Source organism: Myotis brandtii, unplaced genomic scaffold (assembly GCF_000412655.1).
Source record: "Myotis brandtii unplaced genomic scaffold, ASM41265v1 scaffold215, whole genome shotgun sequence".
Classification (NCBI taxonomy): Eukaryota; Metazoa; Chordata; class Mammalia; order Chiroptera; family Vespertilionidae; genus Myotis; species Myotis brandtii.
Genome location: NW_005358043.1, coordinates 3273013 through 3291963, shown reverse-complemented (window position 1 = coordinate 3291963; position 18951 = coordinate 3273013). Strand labels below are relative to the sequence as shown.

Sequence of the window (18951 nt, the reverse complement as noted above, 5' to 3'; positions counted from 1 at the left end):
GAGGGTGGGAGTAAGGGGGAGAGATCAACCAAAGGACTTGTATGCATGCATATAAGCCTAACCAGTGGACACAGACACCAGGGGGGTGATGGCATGAGTGCGGGAGTGGGCAATGGGGGATAAGGACACATATGTAATACCTTAATCAATAAAGAAAAAAATTTATATTAAAAAAAAAGTAGTGAAATTTGAAAGATGAGTCATGCGTGTTTCCTTTGCAAAAGGCAGTGCTCCAAATCTGTGACCCTCTGCCGGGCTCAGAGGTGCCTGCCAGTAGTGTGCTCGTCCGCAGCAAGGAAATAAACACACTAAGGTTCTTTTCAAATTAAAGGGAAGACTCAGCATCAACTAAGAAAGTAACTGCTTTTCAAGAGAAACTGAAGCTTTGAAAAGAGAGAATTCTAAAAACAGATGTTTGGACATGCTTCCACTATTTTGTGATCTTGTGGCCAAAATTAATGTAACCGCGTCACCTATGAAAAGGCAAAAACTTGGAAACAGAATATTTTAGCTTATTAGAAATCTTGCAGAGTTTTAAGCCTATCTGTTAATGGGCTTTGAACCCATTTGTTCATGCCCTATAAACAATAATACCTTCCAATAACTTCAATTGTTTTCAGGAAAAATGAAATTTAACAGTTGGAAGTCAACTAAAAACTTTGTCAAGTGAACTAAAACTCTCAGGATGGGCTGAGACAAGGAAGGAGCAAGATATTTGGCCAGTGATACAGTTCTTCCATTTGTATTTATAAATCTGTGTGTGTGTTTTTCAGCAACAAAAGCTATTAAAAGCAAGAATCAAAATATACAGAACCTTCGATGTAGGCTTAAAAAAAATCAACATTAAAATAAAATTTTCATTAAAAATCTCCACAAATTAATTATACTGTTTTCACTAAAAAATGATTATTATAATGAGGGCAAAAGATTTTTATAGTGTTAAAATTATTTTAAAATATTTAGTCTTATAATTTTTAGTTGTTGGGATGCTGTAATATGTACATAACATTAATTTTGCACATGAATATAATATATAAATAAGTACGCATTTGCATACTTAGATTTCACACACATGGTATGTGATAAAAATATTTGGAGTCTATTGTTCTATGGGGGGTGGGGGGGGGGTTCAGAGTACAGGACATTCAGCTGTGTGTTTGGAGGAATAAACAGCCCCGGGTATTTTTGGCAGAACCCTCTGCATGCTCTGAGAGTAAAGCGCCGCTGAGATAGAAACTCAGTCCTCTTTACATCCACGCTGGCCAGGGGCAGGCTCGCTAGGCAGCATTCACACAGCCATCGGCACATCTCATTGTAAAACAGTCCCCAAAACTTCCATATGTACTAGCTGCTTGTCCCCTCATGATGATGAAGTCGGATTATTCTCATTGAATAGACAAGAAATAAAGTGAAATAACTCAGAAGAGGGGGAAACTGGCCTCCTTTGGATCATGGGAAGGAAAAGGTACAATTAGATTCCTCTATGGTAAGCCCTATGCTGGTGTCAACCTCAGTACACATTTCTGACAATGGACCCTCAAGTCCTGGACATGGTGCCCCACGGAAAGAGATGACATTACAGCCAACGCTGTGGTCCTGTACCTTCCGAGGAAGCCGGGGTCCAGCGGAGTCCCCTCTGTGGGCTTGTGGGATGATGCCCCTGGTAATCACAGGTAAAGCATGCCAGGAATTTGCAAAAACTTTGAAAGTTTGGCATATAAATTTATATCAAATGATTGCAAGCGATTAACAGCACTTTTGGTATCTAAATATTTAAACTGCCTTCTTGTAAGTTAGTTTCTACTCACCCTCATTTCTAAAAATACATTCTGTTCAAAACTTCAGAATAACTTGCTTCCGAGCTCAGAGCTTCTCTATCCGATATGCTGAATTAGTCTTGTTTTCCTGGGGACTTACATTCTTTAGCCTAAAAGACTATTTCAAACATGTGTAAGTGCATTTTTCTAATAAGTGAAACCCAACAGGCAACTTAAGTTTTGTCTAAAAAAGAAATAATTGTTGAGCAAACAATAGTCTAAAGCTATTTTATTCAGAACAAGAGGAGATTGTTTCTCAGACATACCAGGCTACATTTCTTACATAATTTTCTTGTGTCCAGAAAATGTTTCCGAAAGTTGAGGATAAGCTCAATTTAGATTTTGGTTTAGGTCTTCCATCACATTGAAATGCAGAAAATCACTTTTTCATATAGATCTGAATTTACTTTATATTTTAATGTAAAGCACAGTGATGTGGTTTCAAAAAATAATCATTAGCTCAGCTAATATTTTTTTCATGGTTGAAAACAGGATGTTTTTATCCCTTTCCTTTGATGCATATATACCCACAAATGTGTTCAAGTGTTTTACAAATAATAAAAATAACGAGCATTTTTTGAAAACTTGGTCATTAAAAAAGTAAACTGTCATCATTGCATGATTCATGACTTTTCAAAACTGAATTATATATCTTCTATCCACAAATACTCCTAATTCAAAAAAATGGCAAAAGAACAAAAATTCTACCATTTTCATTATTTTAGGAAAAAGCACTTGCAAACCACATGAGTTTTGCATAAATAATTCTCTCCTTTTCCCACCTCCTCCCACCACATTCTAGGTATTTATTCTACCAACTATAAAAATAGATACACCCAGCCGGGGTGGCTCAGTGGTTGAGCATTGACCCCTGCACCAAGAGGTCAGCAGTTAATAGATACACCCAGCCGGGGTGGCTCAGTGGTTGAGCGTTGACCCCTGCACCAAGAGGTCAGCAGTTGGATTCCTGGTCAGGGAGCATGCCTGGGTTTCTCTCTCTCCCTTCCTCTCTCTCTAAAGTAAATAAAAGCATATTAAAAAATAGATAAGCAAAAACCCCCAGAGAATTAGATAACAAGTCCCCCTTCCTCTCTCTTAAAGTAAATAAAAGCATATTAAAAAACAGATAAGCAAAAACCCCCAGAGAATTAGATAACAAAGAACCTTATTTCCTAATTAGATCAACTGACATTAATTTCTCATTTTCCAAATGCTATGATCATGAATTAAGGATCCACACACCAGATTTAATCTACGCAGTTCTCATTGGATTTTAAATCTGGAAACTTCTAGAAGGTCGGACAGGGAACTGTACTCTTAGCTTTTATAAAAACTCAATTTTTTTCTTTCATTCTTATATTTCAATTATCTTTCTTCTGAATCATTTGTGGCTAACAGTTTTCCTTAAAATAAAGAGCAGACTGCAGGTGAGTATATGACCTACTCCCATCCCAGCACTACAAATATCATATGCCCAGGAATATAGGACTACTCTAAAATTGTCTCTCCAAAGTCAGATCTGAGGTATTATGATACAGATCTTAAATAGTGCATAATTTCTTTAAAATTTTTCACAAATGTCTTTTTTTATTCAGGAGTCAATTTTGCATTCAGACGTATTTTCCTCTTTGATCTTATAGTTCAGAGTCTTAAGTTTGCTTGCCTTTGGAAAATATGGTTTAAAGAACCTAACAAAGCTTATCAGTCATACTCAGTTAGATATGTGATTTAGATAACTCCAAATTCATGTTTTGTCAACTCTGAATAAGTTAATTCCTGCTAACTTATTTATTTTTTTTTGCCTCTAAATCTATTTACAATAAAATCAAGGGATTGCTGTATGGAATTCCATGGGAATCATGCTTTTTTAATTTTAATCCTAACAGAGGAAAATCAAAATTTTCTTGTTTCAATGTATTGAAGAGAAACAACCAAAAAGGAGGCATTTTGCTAAGTCCCACATTACCAAACCAAGACTTAAGAGCTAACCTAACTGCAGTTCCATGCTTTCCTGGGAATGTAGTCTTAAGCGGTCAGTCTTGAATTTTCTGGACAGCACCAATGAGGTCATCTGCCACATAGGCCTTCCATCCCCCAAAAGAAGATGGGGTCATCTGCTCTCTCCTTGCCCCGCCTCCTCTGCCTTCCATTTTACAGCTCCTTGGAGCTCCTTTCTCCTTGCTAGATGGGGTGCTGCCCTCTTCATGAAACTACAAAGCCAATTAGATCTTTAAAATTTGCTCAGTTGAATTTTTGTTATTTAACAATTGTTAATTGTGAATTTTTCTTATGCTGTTTTTCTCCTTTGTCACATGTTATCACATACGTCTCAGGAAATGCCAGAGGACTAGAATTTATCTATGTCCCTCAGCAGTGGGAAAGGACCCTTTGCCCATGCCAAGTCACTGCTGCTTGATGGAAATGTCCCCTGACGACAAGCAGGATCCACTCAGACCTTTGAGAGTGAAGAAAGAGCTTTGCCCTGGCTGGTTCCTCAGTGGTTAGAGCATCAGCCCTGGGACTTGAAGGGCCACAGGTTTAATCCTGATCAAGGGCACGTACCTCAGTTTTGGGTTTGATCCCTGGCCTTGGAAGGAGGCAACCAGTTGATGTTTCTCTCTCTCTATCTCTCTATCCCCTTCCTCCGTCCCTTCCTCTCTCTCTAAAAATCAGTGGAAAAAATATCCCTGGGTGAGGATTAAAAAAAAAAAAAAGAAGAAGAAAGAAAGAATGAGAGCTTTACCAATGCTCACTGGTTCCAACTCAAAATAGAAACAAAACTCTTTGTATAGAACATAAACAGGAAAGCAGTCAAAAGCTACTGCGCCTTTTTCTGCACATCAGCATGTGACATCTAAGAAATATTTGAAATAAACCTGCATTTATTAAACCAAAATCTAATATGTAAAGAAAGATAAGTCACTTAAAACCTTGCTGTGGTATATGGCATATTATGATTTCACTGCTGCTATTTAACCACACAAGGGCTTTGTCTATGTGCAAAGTCTTTCATTGTTGAATTTAAGAATCCCCATGATACTCAGTGATAGCAATGATTTGAGGACCCTACTGATTCCTTGTGTAAAGACAGGAGAATAAGAAATATAAGCATTTGCCTAATGGCAGGATAACACAAAATTTCTCATATGAGAGAAAAGTTGGCCAGTAGTCCTCTTTTTTTTTTTTGCCTACTAGATTATAAGTACTTTATGGAAGTGGGAACTAGCTTTTACTCATCTTTGTACATTCCTGCCCACCCTAGGGACCAACTGCAAGATACAGTTGTTAAACAAATTTTATTTTTATTTTTTAATACCCATCTGAAGAGATGTAGAGAGAAGGGGAAGGGGGAGAGAGAGCCATCAATGTGAGAGGGAAACATCAATCAGTTGCCTCCCATACATGCCCCAACCAAAGATCAAACCCAAAACCCAAGTATGTGCCAGGACCGGGAACTGAACTGGCAACCTTTCAGTGCACAGGATGACACTCAACCAACTGAGCCACTCCAGCTGGGCTGCTGAACAAATTTTAAATTAAATCCTTCATGTGCACACTTTAAAAGTGACTTTACAATTACATCTAACAAAGACAAATCCTGATACTTTTATCTATCTCTCCAAAAACCAAAAGCTACAATGCCAAGTATTAAATTCCTGTTTATCAAGTCACCAAAGTTTGGACTGACAGAATGCAATGTGACTTACTAAAAGATAATTTTACTGGCATAAAATCAATGAAATAAAATATTTTCCAAACACTATTCACTTCTACCAGCTGAGCCATTCTTGAGGAAAACAGTGTTTGTATATTTGCATAGTATTTGTAAATTTACAAAGAATGTTCATGTCCATTATTGAAAACATATTTATAACATATATGAACCTTTTTCATCATCCAAAGGCCCAGAAATCGTAGGGGAAAAATGGTACCCTAAATGCTTTAAAGTGATACAAAAACAAAACGACAACAATAAACAAGTTTCTCCCTCACTCCCATTAAATTAATTGATGGCTAATCAAAAAGAACAGAACATTTATGGGAGACTTAGGTCAATATATTTAAGAATGTATTCATTAAACATCTTTAAACTCACCATCTCTAAACAACACTATTAAAAGCCTGAAAAGAGAAGGGGGAAAAGAAACCACTTACTATAAGCATGTTTTACTTCATATTTTACTTACATGTAGTTTAAATGTTACCTGTTTGCATTCTTCAAAAATATGGATGCATAAAGAGCTCCCTAGACCTAGACTTACTCTAAAATCGGAAATATCTCCACTAGCACAGTAAGCTAGAGGGGATGACAATGTTCATTTCAAGGAAAGCAATATATCAACTGAGTGAATAAAACGGGCTGTCCTTTAAAAAATCCTATATTAGATTTCAAAAATCAAGAGTGACTTTTAGATAACATATAAAAAACACTAAAGATAAAGTTAAAATACAAATAATAACGTATCCAAATGTAAAATGTCAGGTGGTTTACCATTTTCACTGAGGGGGTAGGCCTAACCTCAGAGAAGCCTTAGGAAATGTCATTTTCCTAATTTGTTCATTTGTTAACCCAATCTCACTACTTTTCTCCTATCTTTTTTAACACTCTAGAGCAGTGATTCTCAACCTATGGGTCGCGACCCCTTTGGGGGTCGAACGACCCTTTCACAGGGGTCGCCGATGACCATCGGAAAACACACATATAATTACATATTGTTTTTGTGATTAATCACTATGCTTTAATTATGTTCAATTTGTAACAATGAAATTGGGGGTCACCACAACATGAGGAACTGTATTAAAGGGTTGCGGCATTAGGAAGGTTGAGAACCACTGCTTTAGAGGAAATACACTTCTTATGGAAAGTATTACTTCACAACAAAGATAACAGAGCTTGTCATTACAATAGCAATAAATGTGCTAAATTCTACTGAGGGGAAAAACCTAAGATTTCTTTCAAAATGGGATTAAGAAAAAAGATATTTTACCTTCACTAAGTGATGGGAAAACAGGAAGAGGTATTAGATGTTGCTATACAGTCTGAATATTTATGTCCCCCAAAATTCATATGTTGAAATCTTAAACCCCAAAGATGGCGATGTTAAGCAGTGAGGTCTTTAGGAGGTGCTTAGGGCAAAAGGGTGGAGCTCATGAACAGGGATCAGTAGTGTCCCCAGAGATCCTTAGACTCTTCTACCACATGAGGACACGGAGAGAAGGCGCCACCTATGAAGCAGGAAGAGGACCCTCAGCAAAACATGACCATGCTGGTACCTTGATCTTGGACCTCCAGCCTCCAGAACAGCCGTTTATAAGCCACCCAGTCTGTGGTGTTCTGATGTAGCAACCCACATAGACTAAGACAGACCCTTCCGGTGACTAGACTGTTATGTGATGCCCCGTACTTGGTAAGCAGGGTCCACCTGACTAAAAAAACTTGCCCACTAGATAGGTTTCCAACCACAGGCCACAGCATGAATAGAGCATATAGGACTGCCTTTTTGTTTAACGTGAAGCTGTTAACGATACCATGCCTTTTCCTTGACCCAACTTGCTAATTTTAACAAGGACTTACAGTGCCCCGATTATCGGATAACAGTTTAGTTATGTGTTTATTCTTTCCTCTAACCCTCTGATGCAGAGCACTAACACTGAGAGCACTGGCGGTGTTTATTATATATTATGATGCCATAAAGCTTGTTTCCATGGCCTACTTGGTGGCTATTCAGAATATATGTTGCTACTTAGGTATTAAAGTGCAGAATTACCAAATGACTGTTAAGAATATAACTGGATAAAAATGATCTTCATCACATATGAAATGGAAATTTGGCAATGGAAACTGCTTTACCTGTAAGTGTGTGTCCACCAAGTCAGCAGCTTCAAGAACAGTTGTATTTGTTCTGTTTTTAGATATGACCAAGTGTAAGATGATCAGCAAAACGTTAGAGTGAGCCACAGGATAGCAAAAAACCCCAAAACAGCAAAAAAAAAAAAACAAACTCAGGTTATAGAAGCTTGGTTTAAAGAACCACAACACCCACCTAAAGCTCAGACAGGATGTGCAAATTTCAGGTCTGACTCATCTATCAATTACTGCAATGTATCTGGGTTCAAAATCCTCTCACCTTCCTTTGTCACCCATCCCAATTAAGCTAGGAGACTCAGGCAGTTTGACACATCAATTCTATTATTATTATTATTATTATTATTATTACAAGAGGAAATGATAAGATGGAGACAGGGGTTGATAGGAACCAAGATGACAACCTCTCATGGGTCAGAAGTCAAGTCACATACGCTGCCCAGAAAGCAGCACAGTCAGACCATAGCATACCACCACATTAATGACATGCACTTGGTATTGATAGTCAATAAATAGTTTCTTTGCTTAGTAATAATCCCTCCTCCAAATATTTTTATATAACCTTTTAGTAAACTATAATAATAGACTGTAACCCACAGAATAAGAACCTATGAGTTCATGCTAAGATAGATAGATAGATAAAGAGAAAGATGAGAAGCTATTCCTTATTTTGAAAAAAAAATTATTGGTTTGAGAGAGAGAGAGAGAAAGAGAGAGAGAGGGAGAAACGGAGAGAGAGAGAAACATTGATGTGAGAGCAGAACATTGACTGGCTGCATCCTACCCAACCTCTACTGGGGATCAAGCTCAATCCGGGCATGTGCCCTGACAGGGAACTGAACCAGCAACCTTTCAATGCACAGGACGATGCCCAACTAACTGAGCCACACTGGCCAGGGCAAGAAGCTATTCTTTACAGTAGAATTCCAACTAATACATGTAGAAGAAATGATACAAATTTTAAAATCACTAACTGGCAAATACTACAGCAATAACTGCTTCCAGTAAGAATCGTCAATGAATGTTAAAATTAATGAGAAAATGTACAGTGAGAAATAGGGTGCTTACATAGTCTTCAGGTAACTCTCCACAAAATACTCATTGAGAACAATGAGAAAAATAGTAATTTTACAATGGAGAAAGCTGATACCACTATAACCAAGAGAGCAAAGTTAACAGCATCAGTAAGGAGATTAAGTCAACATCATGCATCTTCTGATATGATCCACTGAAATGAATGAAAAAAATCAATAATCTAGTATTCTGGTGAAAACTGCAGAATCTGAACCAGACCATTAGGAAATAAACCCTAATGGAAATCCGTTCTACCACATAACTGCTCCATATCCTTCATCAAATGTCTAGAGATCCAGAGAGACACGTTGGAACTCCTCCAGGTTAGAGGAGATAAGGAGGCAGGACAACCAAATGCAGCTCCTGATCCTGGACCAGAGAGGACACAACAATGAGACAACCGGGGAAATGTGACTAAGATCTGTCGTTTACATAACAATTTTGTATTAATTTTCTGATCTTCATTAGTGGTACTACTCTTGATTATGTAAAATGTTAACATCTGGAGGAAGGGCATATGGGAATTCTTTGTACTATTTTTTGCCTCATTTTTATATGTCTGAAATTATCTCAAAATGAAAAGTTTAAAAAAAAGCATTAATACCGACTGTGCTTTTAGGCTAGTACCTCCACCTTTGTGTCTCTTTCTAATAGTCTGCACCTGCTTACTGAAATCAACAACTGGTCTTACCTCAATTTTCAGTTCTTAAGCCACATATGCATCTTACATAGTATTAACTGGAACATTTCTTTCATATCCCATTGGGATAAGCGTATTATCTGTTCTACTCGCCGAACAAGAAGCACGTTGCTCACGGGTAAAATACGCACTTACATGCCAAGCAACCAGCTCAGTGTTGAATGAATAAGGGAATAAAGAAGTCCTTAAGGCTTATTTTTTAAAAATAAAAATTATGGTGAAAAGGTAAGGGGAATAGGACATTGAATATTCTTAATTGTGTTACAGTATCAAGTAACACAAGGATAAGAAGGGAAAAAAGAAGCTTGATTTTGGAAAGTAGTTTTCATTTTTGTTTTATGTTCTTTGGTTTTCTTTTTGTGCAGCACCCTCCCATCCTCAGCATTCATCATTTCTAAAAATTAACAGGAACACCACATCCTTCCTCAAGGCAAACATTTACTTAGGACTCACCAAGTGTCTGCTATCTGCGAACTGCTTTATCGTCTTTCTATGTCATCATCTTAACAACAGTGTGAAAGAGATAGGACTATTATACTCCCCGCCCCTTTACAGATAAGCACATGGGAGCTAAGAGCAATTAAGTGACTGGCTTAAGGTCATGAGGACCTCTTCACTATTAGGTCTGATCTGATCACCTGGTCTGTGCAACTCCAGAACCTGGGCTCTCGGCCACAGCACTCAAATGCCTTATCTTATATACACATAAATAAATAAAAAGGGCATAAAGTTTAAAAAGAAAACAAAACAAAACACCTGTTTAATTACTTAAAGTAACCAGAGGAAAACTGCTTCAGTGTAGATGGCAACTGAATAAAACAAACACAAAGGCTCTGAATAAAATACACTCTATCTGTTCTATTTAAGAGTCCGAAACTTTTTGCTCTTTTCATTTTACCCAGACACCCACAGTAAAAATTCCTCCTGAAAAGATTCCAGCTTTGCCTCATCTACTAATAAAAGGAAGTTAAAATGAATGTTATCTCCCTGCCTGGTGTGGCTCAGTGCATTCTCTCTCATTCTCTCTCTCTCATATTCATTCTCTCTCTCTCTCTCTCTCTCTCTCTCTCTCTCTCCCTCTCTCAGAAGGCGTCCTGCATGGTGGTAGGTGCTGATTCCTTCCTAACTGTCATTCCTTGATGCCACACCCAAAAAGCTGTTCATAATTTTATGCGCGAAAAACACTTCATACACTCATCACCAAAAAAGGGAGACGACAAATATGAAACATGTCAGTGTAGTTTTGTCTTCTCAAATCCTTGCCCCAGTATGGGGGCCACTGGGCGTAAGGAAGTGAGAGTTCACATGTAGACAAAAGGGAGTGAGTCTTTTCAAGGCACCTCAGATGCAGTGTCAGAAATGTAGTTTCAAGCCCAGGTGCCCTGAGGTCCCTGTGAGGACAACCTGAGTCTACAACCTCGCCTGCCACTTGATGAGCATGCCTTACTGTCATGTCATCAATATCCCCACCTGCTGCTCCAAAACTAGGCCCTTGGTAAATGTTTACTGACTTTCATTTAAAACAGAATGTGGTTAAATCAAAATATGATTATTTGGATTAGAGTCATTGATGAGCCTGTGACTACGGTGAGAAAAGCAGCTGACAGTCCGTGGAGTCCATGCGACCCGAGTCCCTGTACAATGTCTGCCCACAGTCACAGCACAGACCGAAGGACTCAGCCAGTGAAGACGGGGAGAAGCAAACACCAACACGGGGTTTTGTTCCGGAAGTGGTGTGCCTGTTTCCCTTCACTGCCATCAGCAAATCTAAGACAAGCACAACTCACACCTTTGTTCTGAGAAACTGTAATGTCTTCCTCTGGTGCATCACCTTCCTTTCCCCTAGTGCTTCTTGTTCCCTGTTCACACTCGATCTCCTGGTGCCTGCAGACCCAGGGAACATTCAGACCCTCGCTGACAGTGCCGCTTAACAACTTGACAAGTCTGTACACTTTTTTGTTCAGCTCTTTGCAGCAGTTCCATATCCTGCACGAATTACTGTTAACCTGTTTGACATTTACTTCCTTATTTATTTTAGTTCAATAGCATCTTTAAAAAGTCCGAATTCGGAAAACTAATTAAGAGGTGGTTATTTCCGTTATAAAAGGAGATTGCTTTAAAGAGAGATTCACTGAAATCTTCGTCTCCAAGGCCTAATTCTCTACCTCTGTTTCTCAATTTAGCAGAGTAGAAAGTTTTTAGGAAGCATAGATTTTTAAAATCTATAGATTAGGAAGGCATGCACACGACTATTACATAGTAAAAATCACCTCTAATTTCCCCAAATACTCCTGACCTGTCCCAAGCTGAAGAATATTTCCCTGAACCATCAAGTTCCATTGCTCTCTTACAAAAGCAACCTCTAAACTGGTGGTGTATCCCCCAAAATTTCCAATTTGTGAAAAACTTGGGCCATCCATAGGCGATAATTACTGCTCTTTGCTTGAGATTATAAAGATGTAATCTATATATTCACATTTTTTAGAGAACTATGTATGGAAGGGAGGCTAGGATGAGGGGTGTTCAAAACCAAGCGACAGAAACAGACACGTGTGAGATGAGTGAAAAGTGTGAGCAGCTTTGGGGGGAGGGAGGGAGGAATACGTGGAGCTCAGATAAATTTTAAGGCAGTGAAAACACCATGTGTGGTTCTATAATGGTGCACATGTTATTATACATTTGACTAAGCCCATAAAATGTACAACACAGAGTGAACCCCAATGCAAGCTATGAACTCGGGCTGGCAATGAGGTGTCCATGTCGATTCAATGACTGTAACAAATGCACCTCCTGGTGCAGTAGGCTGATGCTGGGGGAGGCTGGGATATGTGGGAACTCTGCACGTTTCCCTTAATTTTGTTGTGAACCTAAAACGTCTCTAAAATATAGTCTATCCAATTTTTTTAAAAAGTGTCAGCGGCATAAAATGCTGTAACAGGAAGAGACTATCACTCATTGAGTTTGCAGGAGGAAATACTGGCGTCAGCTCTTGAAGGAGGGAAAGGACTCAGGTTTGGAGAAGGGAGCGTGTCACCAACACGGAAAAGACAGTGAAGGACTTCAAGGGACCAAACTGACAGAACTTCCCAGGTCAGGCGGAGAAGGCTGGTTTCTGCTCTGTGGGCAGGAAGGAGTCAAGGAAGGTTTTGAGCCTGGGAGTTACAAAACGAGGACAGTCTAAGGATTTAGCTCCCCACTTTGTGGAATGTAATTTGGAGTAAGAATGAAGCCTGGAGGCCAGGAATCATAGGGCAGGCCCTGGGCAATGAGCCAAGGCACAGATGTAGTGGCTGGGACACAGGAGAGGAAGGGCAGAGGAAGGGGGAAAGGAGGGGCTAAGAATACACAAAAGGTTTTGAGCCTTTGAAACTAGAACAGTGAAGCCAATACCGAAAGCAGGAAATACAGAAAGAGAAGTAAATTTAGGGTATGTAGAAGATGAATTATTTTGGGTGTGCAGATTATTCATATGAAGATATCTAACACGTGTGGTTCTGAGGCCAAAAATATTCAGAAGTCATCTGCAAAAGAGATACTAATTAAAGCTTTAAGAAGAGATGCAGCTATAGGAATTGATAATGTCGCTAAGGCATTCGTTCAGATAAAAACAGAAAATGGCCAGAATCTTCACAAAGAAGACGTGGCAAAGGAGCCTGAAAAAGAGTATTTAGAAGAACCAGACGGGAACAGGCAATGCTCCCTCTGGATCACACTCAGGGAAGTATAGACAATTACCTCTATCATCACAAATAACTTCTTGTGCCCCAAGCCCTTCCATGGCAGGACATACACTGTTAAGCAAAAACTGAAATGTTGCTCTGTGTATGTTTACAATCTAGGATTGGGAATACGGACTTCCAAAATACAAGTTCGGGGTATAAACAGGTGGTAGACTGCACATGAATGGTCCCCAGTGAATCACATCTCCCCATATCCATTGACTCTGGACTTGGCCATGAGGCTTGTCCTGGCCATGGAACATCACAAGCCAGATAAGTGCTTGTGCCTTGGGCTTGCCCTTCTGGGAGGCTGCTGCTGTGACAGCCTCAGCTGGACACCAGACACTTGAGGGGGGCCATCAGGGTGTCAGCAGGTGACTGCAGCCATGTGAGAGAGACCAGAAGAACTGCTCAAGAGCCTACTTCCAAATTGCAGAATCATGAGCAAATAAAGAGTTGTTTTTAAGCCACTTAAGTCGTGGGGTGTTTATTGTACAATAATAACTCTATTGCAGAATATTTTAAAGGTGGAGGCAAAGCACATATATGTGGGGAGATGTGGAAGAAGTTTTAGATTTAGAATGGAAGAATATCTATCTATCTATCTATCTATCTATCTATCTATCTATCTATCTATCTGCCTACCTATCCATCCATCCATCCATCCACAGTAGATTAAAAATGGCCTCACGATTGGAAACCTGGGTTGGTTCCACTGGTGCTAACTAACCATCTTTTACAGACATCTCTTTTTAAACTGCCATATTCTCACCTGTTGATTCCATTCATAATCATCTACAAATACAATTTCAGAATCTAAGAGCAGAAAGGACCTAGAAATGACCAAAAGATGAGCAAATTAAAACCAAAGAAGTGACTCATTCCTAAAGCACCATGAATTACTTAATTTTTGTTAGGTCTGATCAAATAATTGAATCGAATACCCCCTCCCTTGGGAACTGACCTTTAGACCACTTCACAACTGATATTACCTTTCACTTAGACCACATTCCATTTGCTAAGACCACATTCCGCTTGCTAAACCCATTTCCCCTCTGGACTTGCCCAGGATCTAACGCTCCCAGAGAGTTCCCTGCTGAAAAAATCCGCCTGGAGTCCTTTAAAATTTCTGACTCTGAGTCACTGGGTTCTGGTGCCATTTGGGGGCTCAGCCCAGCTGGTCTCCAGATGACCTAATAAATTTATAATCCCTTACCACTTTGGCCTCAGACATTCCTCCTTCGATGATCCTAACACTTTTAGCATCAAAACCAGAATCCAGAGCTGCTACGACTCAGCATGATGTGCTCTGGGCTGAACAAACCTGCCCAGTCATAACCACACATTCTGCCTAATTTAGCCTGTGTAGATTCTGTTCACAGACTCGCTGTCCACAGGAGAGCAGGCCTTTTCATGCCCTAGTACTCATGGGGTACATGGTCTCTTCTTTGTGCAGTCAGGCTCAATGGTTGGATGAAAAGTCCAGCTGGTATTCAAAGAAGCAACACAGAGCAAGGTGAGCAGCATGACCTGCACTGGCTCCAAGGTCCAGTAGCCATGATGCTGAAACAAGACCAGAACTCAGGCCATCACCACCAAAGGGACTGTCGGAACAAAGAGCATGCTACCACAGAACCCCACAAAACATATTCATTCAACATTGAGCCTTGATGCACATCAAGCCTCAGGATGTACAGCGTTGGTTCACCACGGAAGACAGGGTCTCACAAGTGCACTTTCTAACAGATGTTCCATCTCTGGAAGCCTTGCCCTTTGGAGACCCAGCATTCTGCAATTTGGTGGGCTATTCTCTCATCACTCTCCTCATGAACAGTCCCTGGGACCAAGGCCCTACACTGAAATGTGTAGTAATGATCTCCAATGGGGCTCCAGGAAACCTGCACTTTGAATAATACCCTGCATTTTGAAGCAGGTTTCATTCATCTTCTTTCTATATTCTTCCACTGTAAGAATAAATTAACATAATTAAAATTAGGTTTTAGGTGATTTTAAAAAGCACCCCTGTATGATATAAAATTAGGGGTTGGGACATTAAAAGCCATCATACTGCCCAGCTGGCATGGCTCAGTGGTTGAGCATTGACCTATAAACCAGGAGGTGGAAGTTCGATTCCCAGTCGGGGCATATATTACCCAGTAGGGGGCGTACAGGAGGCAGCTGGTCAATGATTCTCTCTCATCATTGATGTTTCTATCTCTCTCTCCCTCTCCCTTCCTCTCAGAAATCAATAAAATCCTATATAAAAAAAAGGGTAATATGCAAATTGACCCTAACAGCAAAACGACCAGGAACGACCGGTTGCTATGATGTGCACTGACCACCAGGGGGCAGACACTCAATGCAAGAGATGCCCCCTGGCGGTCAGTGTGCTTCCACAGGGGGAGCACCACTTAGCCAGAAGCCAGCTCATGGCTGGCCAGCACAGCGGCAGTGGCGGGAGCCTTTCCACAGCAGCGCTAAGGACGTCTAACGGCTTAGGCGGGCCTAACCAGTTGGTTGGGCATCCCCCGAGGGCTCCCGGGCTGCCAGACATCACCCAAGGGTTCCCGAACTGCGAGAGGGCGCAGGCTGGGCTGAGGGACCCCCCCAGACTGCACGAATTTTCATGCACCATGCCTCTAGTACACATATAAAAAACAAACAAGCACAATACCAACCAATGAGAACTGCATGATTCAAACCAATTAGAGCTGTAAGAATCTGGAAACCTTATTTGCATAAAATTGGACCAATTGGGAACTTTCTCTATAAAAAGCAGCCTCCCTTTGTCTAGGTGCAGTGCACTTTCAGTTTCTGCTGGTGCTGTATTTCAGAGGTTTCCAAACTGTTTCACCTGAATAAAGTCTCTCCTTTCAGCACCTCTTTGGGAATTTTGGTTTACTTACACTTCCTTCCCTTGTTTTCTGCTTCTCTTGATCTCACAAAACATTTTTCAAAATAAACATTTTATCTAGAAATTGTCTCTTACCATTTGCCTAGTGAACAGGGATCAATTATTTAAAGGAAAGGGGGAAAAACCCCACTTTTCTACTGTTATTCTATGTTCAATCACAAAAAAATTCTGATTATTATTATTATTGCTTTTGTTTTAAAAAATTCTGCCAGACACGGAAGTTCAGTGAAGGAAGTCTAAAAATCGCGGTGCCCTGGAATGGTTATTATAGTTTTTCTAAAAGATTAGAAGTAGTACACCCGTCTTTCTCCTAACTATCCACATTCTTTAATCTTCACAGAACTCCAGCACTTGTTTAAAAGTAAGTAAAAACATGTTTGTTAATACTACCCTGAGGGTGTGCTGTGACTAAGCTGGAAGGTATATTCCTGAGGCAAGAGCCTGAAGCATTATTTTCAACTGTGGCAGCAAAATCAAATTACTTTGATAATACTGATAGGAAAAACAATTACTCATGGTCAAACACACAGTCAGGAGAAGGGGGGAAATCCTCAATGCAGGGCATCCACCAAATCAAAGTCATCAAAGAAAAAAATGTAAAGCATGTACATTTGTCAATAAAAGGCCAATACAGATAATCCATTGAAGACAAGAATGAATACCTGATACACATTTAGATAACTGTCAATCTTTCTCATGAAAGTAAGCAAACCAAAAAGTGCTCACAGAAACCAGAGCTCAGCTTGCCGAAAACCTTCTCTAGGTTCCCTGCTGATCTTTATACAGAGGAGATATCAAAGGAAGTTTTAAAAAATAACATTTTAATTAGTTGAGATACACAAAATAAATTTATTTCTCTTGATTTCTCCATTCCAGAGTCAGGATTAAGAGCTTTAAAAAAAATAATGTACGTACATCCTGAACTTTTATGAGGTCCAAATTGACTTGGAAATGATTAGAGGGAAAAAGTGGATGATACACCCAAGAATATAAACTGGTGAAAACACTGAGCATACACACCCCAGAAGAATAATCCCCTCTAAAATTTTTTTTAAATTAAAGCACAATTTTTCATAACACAAAATGCCTCTAATTTTCCTAATTAAAACCCCACAATGGACTAGTTGCTAAAGCTAATAAAAAGAAGTAGCCATAGCTTGAAATTGAACATCTTTTTTAGAGACCTCTTCCCTTCAATCGGCATAAAAGCATTTTTTATGAACACCAACAAAACTAAAAAGTTGTATTTCATTTACAGAAGAAGGAACATGTATGTCTTCATCTACACAAATTTACAATCCCTTCCTCAGAACACGTAAAGGAAATTATTATATTGAATTTCATCCAACTCCCAGGCGTATTTCAATTTTCAAACTTAATTAAAATTGGCAGTTTTACTAAGAGGAATCAAATTTCAATCAAATGGATGCGTCATTTTTTAAAAAAGAAAATGCAAAGGGAAAATCAGGATGTCTCAAGCAAAGGATTAACAGAGCCTTGATTAGAATGAAAGCCAGCGTTAAACAGGTGTTTTGAATTACCACTTTTATTAAAACACAATCCTTTACATGAAGCTCACTGGATTTTTATTAGCTCTAGAATACTGAAAGAAAATGTTTGTTTAGCTTAGCATAATAAAGACTCATAAATCACGGGAGAATGGTTACAGAATTACATCTGGGAAAGTCAGTCCTCCAGTATCTCCCTTCATAGCATCAGGTATTTTAGAACCAAAAGAAACCTTAGCAACAATCAATGTTTTTCTACAGAAAAGGACTCCCAGTTATGGGGCGGGGCGGCGTAAGAAATGAGACATCCTAGCTTCATCAGCCTGTTTACTAATACGAGGTAAATACATTTTCCATGGGAATGATGTATTACATGAAAGAGTTTAAGCAGCAGCAGAATCGGCTAGCCTGCCCAGATCCACTGCCCAACAAAGGCTCCAGGGAGTGGACTATGCTGACACTATGTAAAAGGTGGGGCTCCCAGTGACCTGGCCACTGCCCTGCAGGATTTGCCTGCCCTCTTTATGAAGTTCTATTGAAAAAGACAAAAAAAGGAGCTGGTACATCCTAATAGTCAAGCTCCTTGCTAGATCCAATTATTTAGCTGCTCATCCTTTGGAAAAAATGGAATCTAGACTCAAGTGATTGACACAGAGTTGCTTAAACATGGCTCAGTTTTGTATATCCTAATGCAAATGGAATACAACGTGCAAGTGAACGAGAGAAGCAGTTGCAGTTTGATGGAAGAGAATAATATTTAATATCCTATATAATAAAACCCTACTATGCAAATCGACTGAACAGCAGAACAATTGGTCACTATGATGCGCACTGACCACCAGGGGGCAGACGCTCAACCCAGGAGTTGCCCCCTGGTGGTCAGTGCACTCCCATAGGGGGAGCGCCACTCAGCCAGAAGCCGGGCTCACAGCTGGTGAGCGCAGCTGCGGTGGCAGGAGCCTCTCCCACCTCTGCTGCAGGCGGGTGGTAAGGAACAAGGGGTCCCAGACTGCAAGAGCCCCAGACTGCAAGAGGGATGTCCGAGGGGTCCCGGACTGTGAGAGGGCGCAGGCCGGGCTGAGGTACCCCAACCCCAGTGCACAAATTTCATGCACCGAGCCTCTAGTTCTATATAAACATATAGCAAGGAAATTATCTAGGGGATATTGAGATCTAGGGGAAATTATAAAGCAAAAAAATGCAAAGTTCTAAAAACCAAGAAAAAGATTGGACATACACTGAGTGGCCAGATTATTATGACCACCCCATCAGTACTTTGTTGGGCCACCTTTTGCCTTCAATACTGTGGCGATTCTTCTTGGCATTGACTCCACGAGATGTTGAAAGGTGATG

The 18951-nt window shown here is 39.9% G+C and overlaps 1 protein-coding gene across 3 annotated transcripts in view; it reads right to left on the bottom strand.

Moving 5' to 3' along the window:
* PIP4K2A (phosphatidylinositol-5-phosphate 4-kinase, type II, alpha) overlaps positions 1-18951 on the bottom strand; it is a 158228-nt gene that overhangs the window by 81084 nt on the left and 58193 nt on the right. Inside the window, exon 1 of one of the 3 annotated variants that reach the window (XM_014539361.1) lies at positions 1809-1888. The exons of the other annotated variants lie outside the window; for them this stretch is intronic. Within the exon in view, the coding sequence (XP_014394847.1) occupies positions 1809-1814 (6 nt within the window). The 5' untranslated portion in view covers positions 1815-1888. Of the gene's footprint in view, positions 1-1808; positions 1889-18951 lie in introns of those variants that run through there. 3 annotated transcript variants of the gene reach the window in all.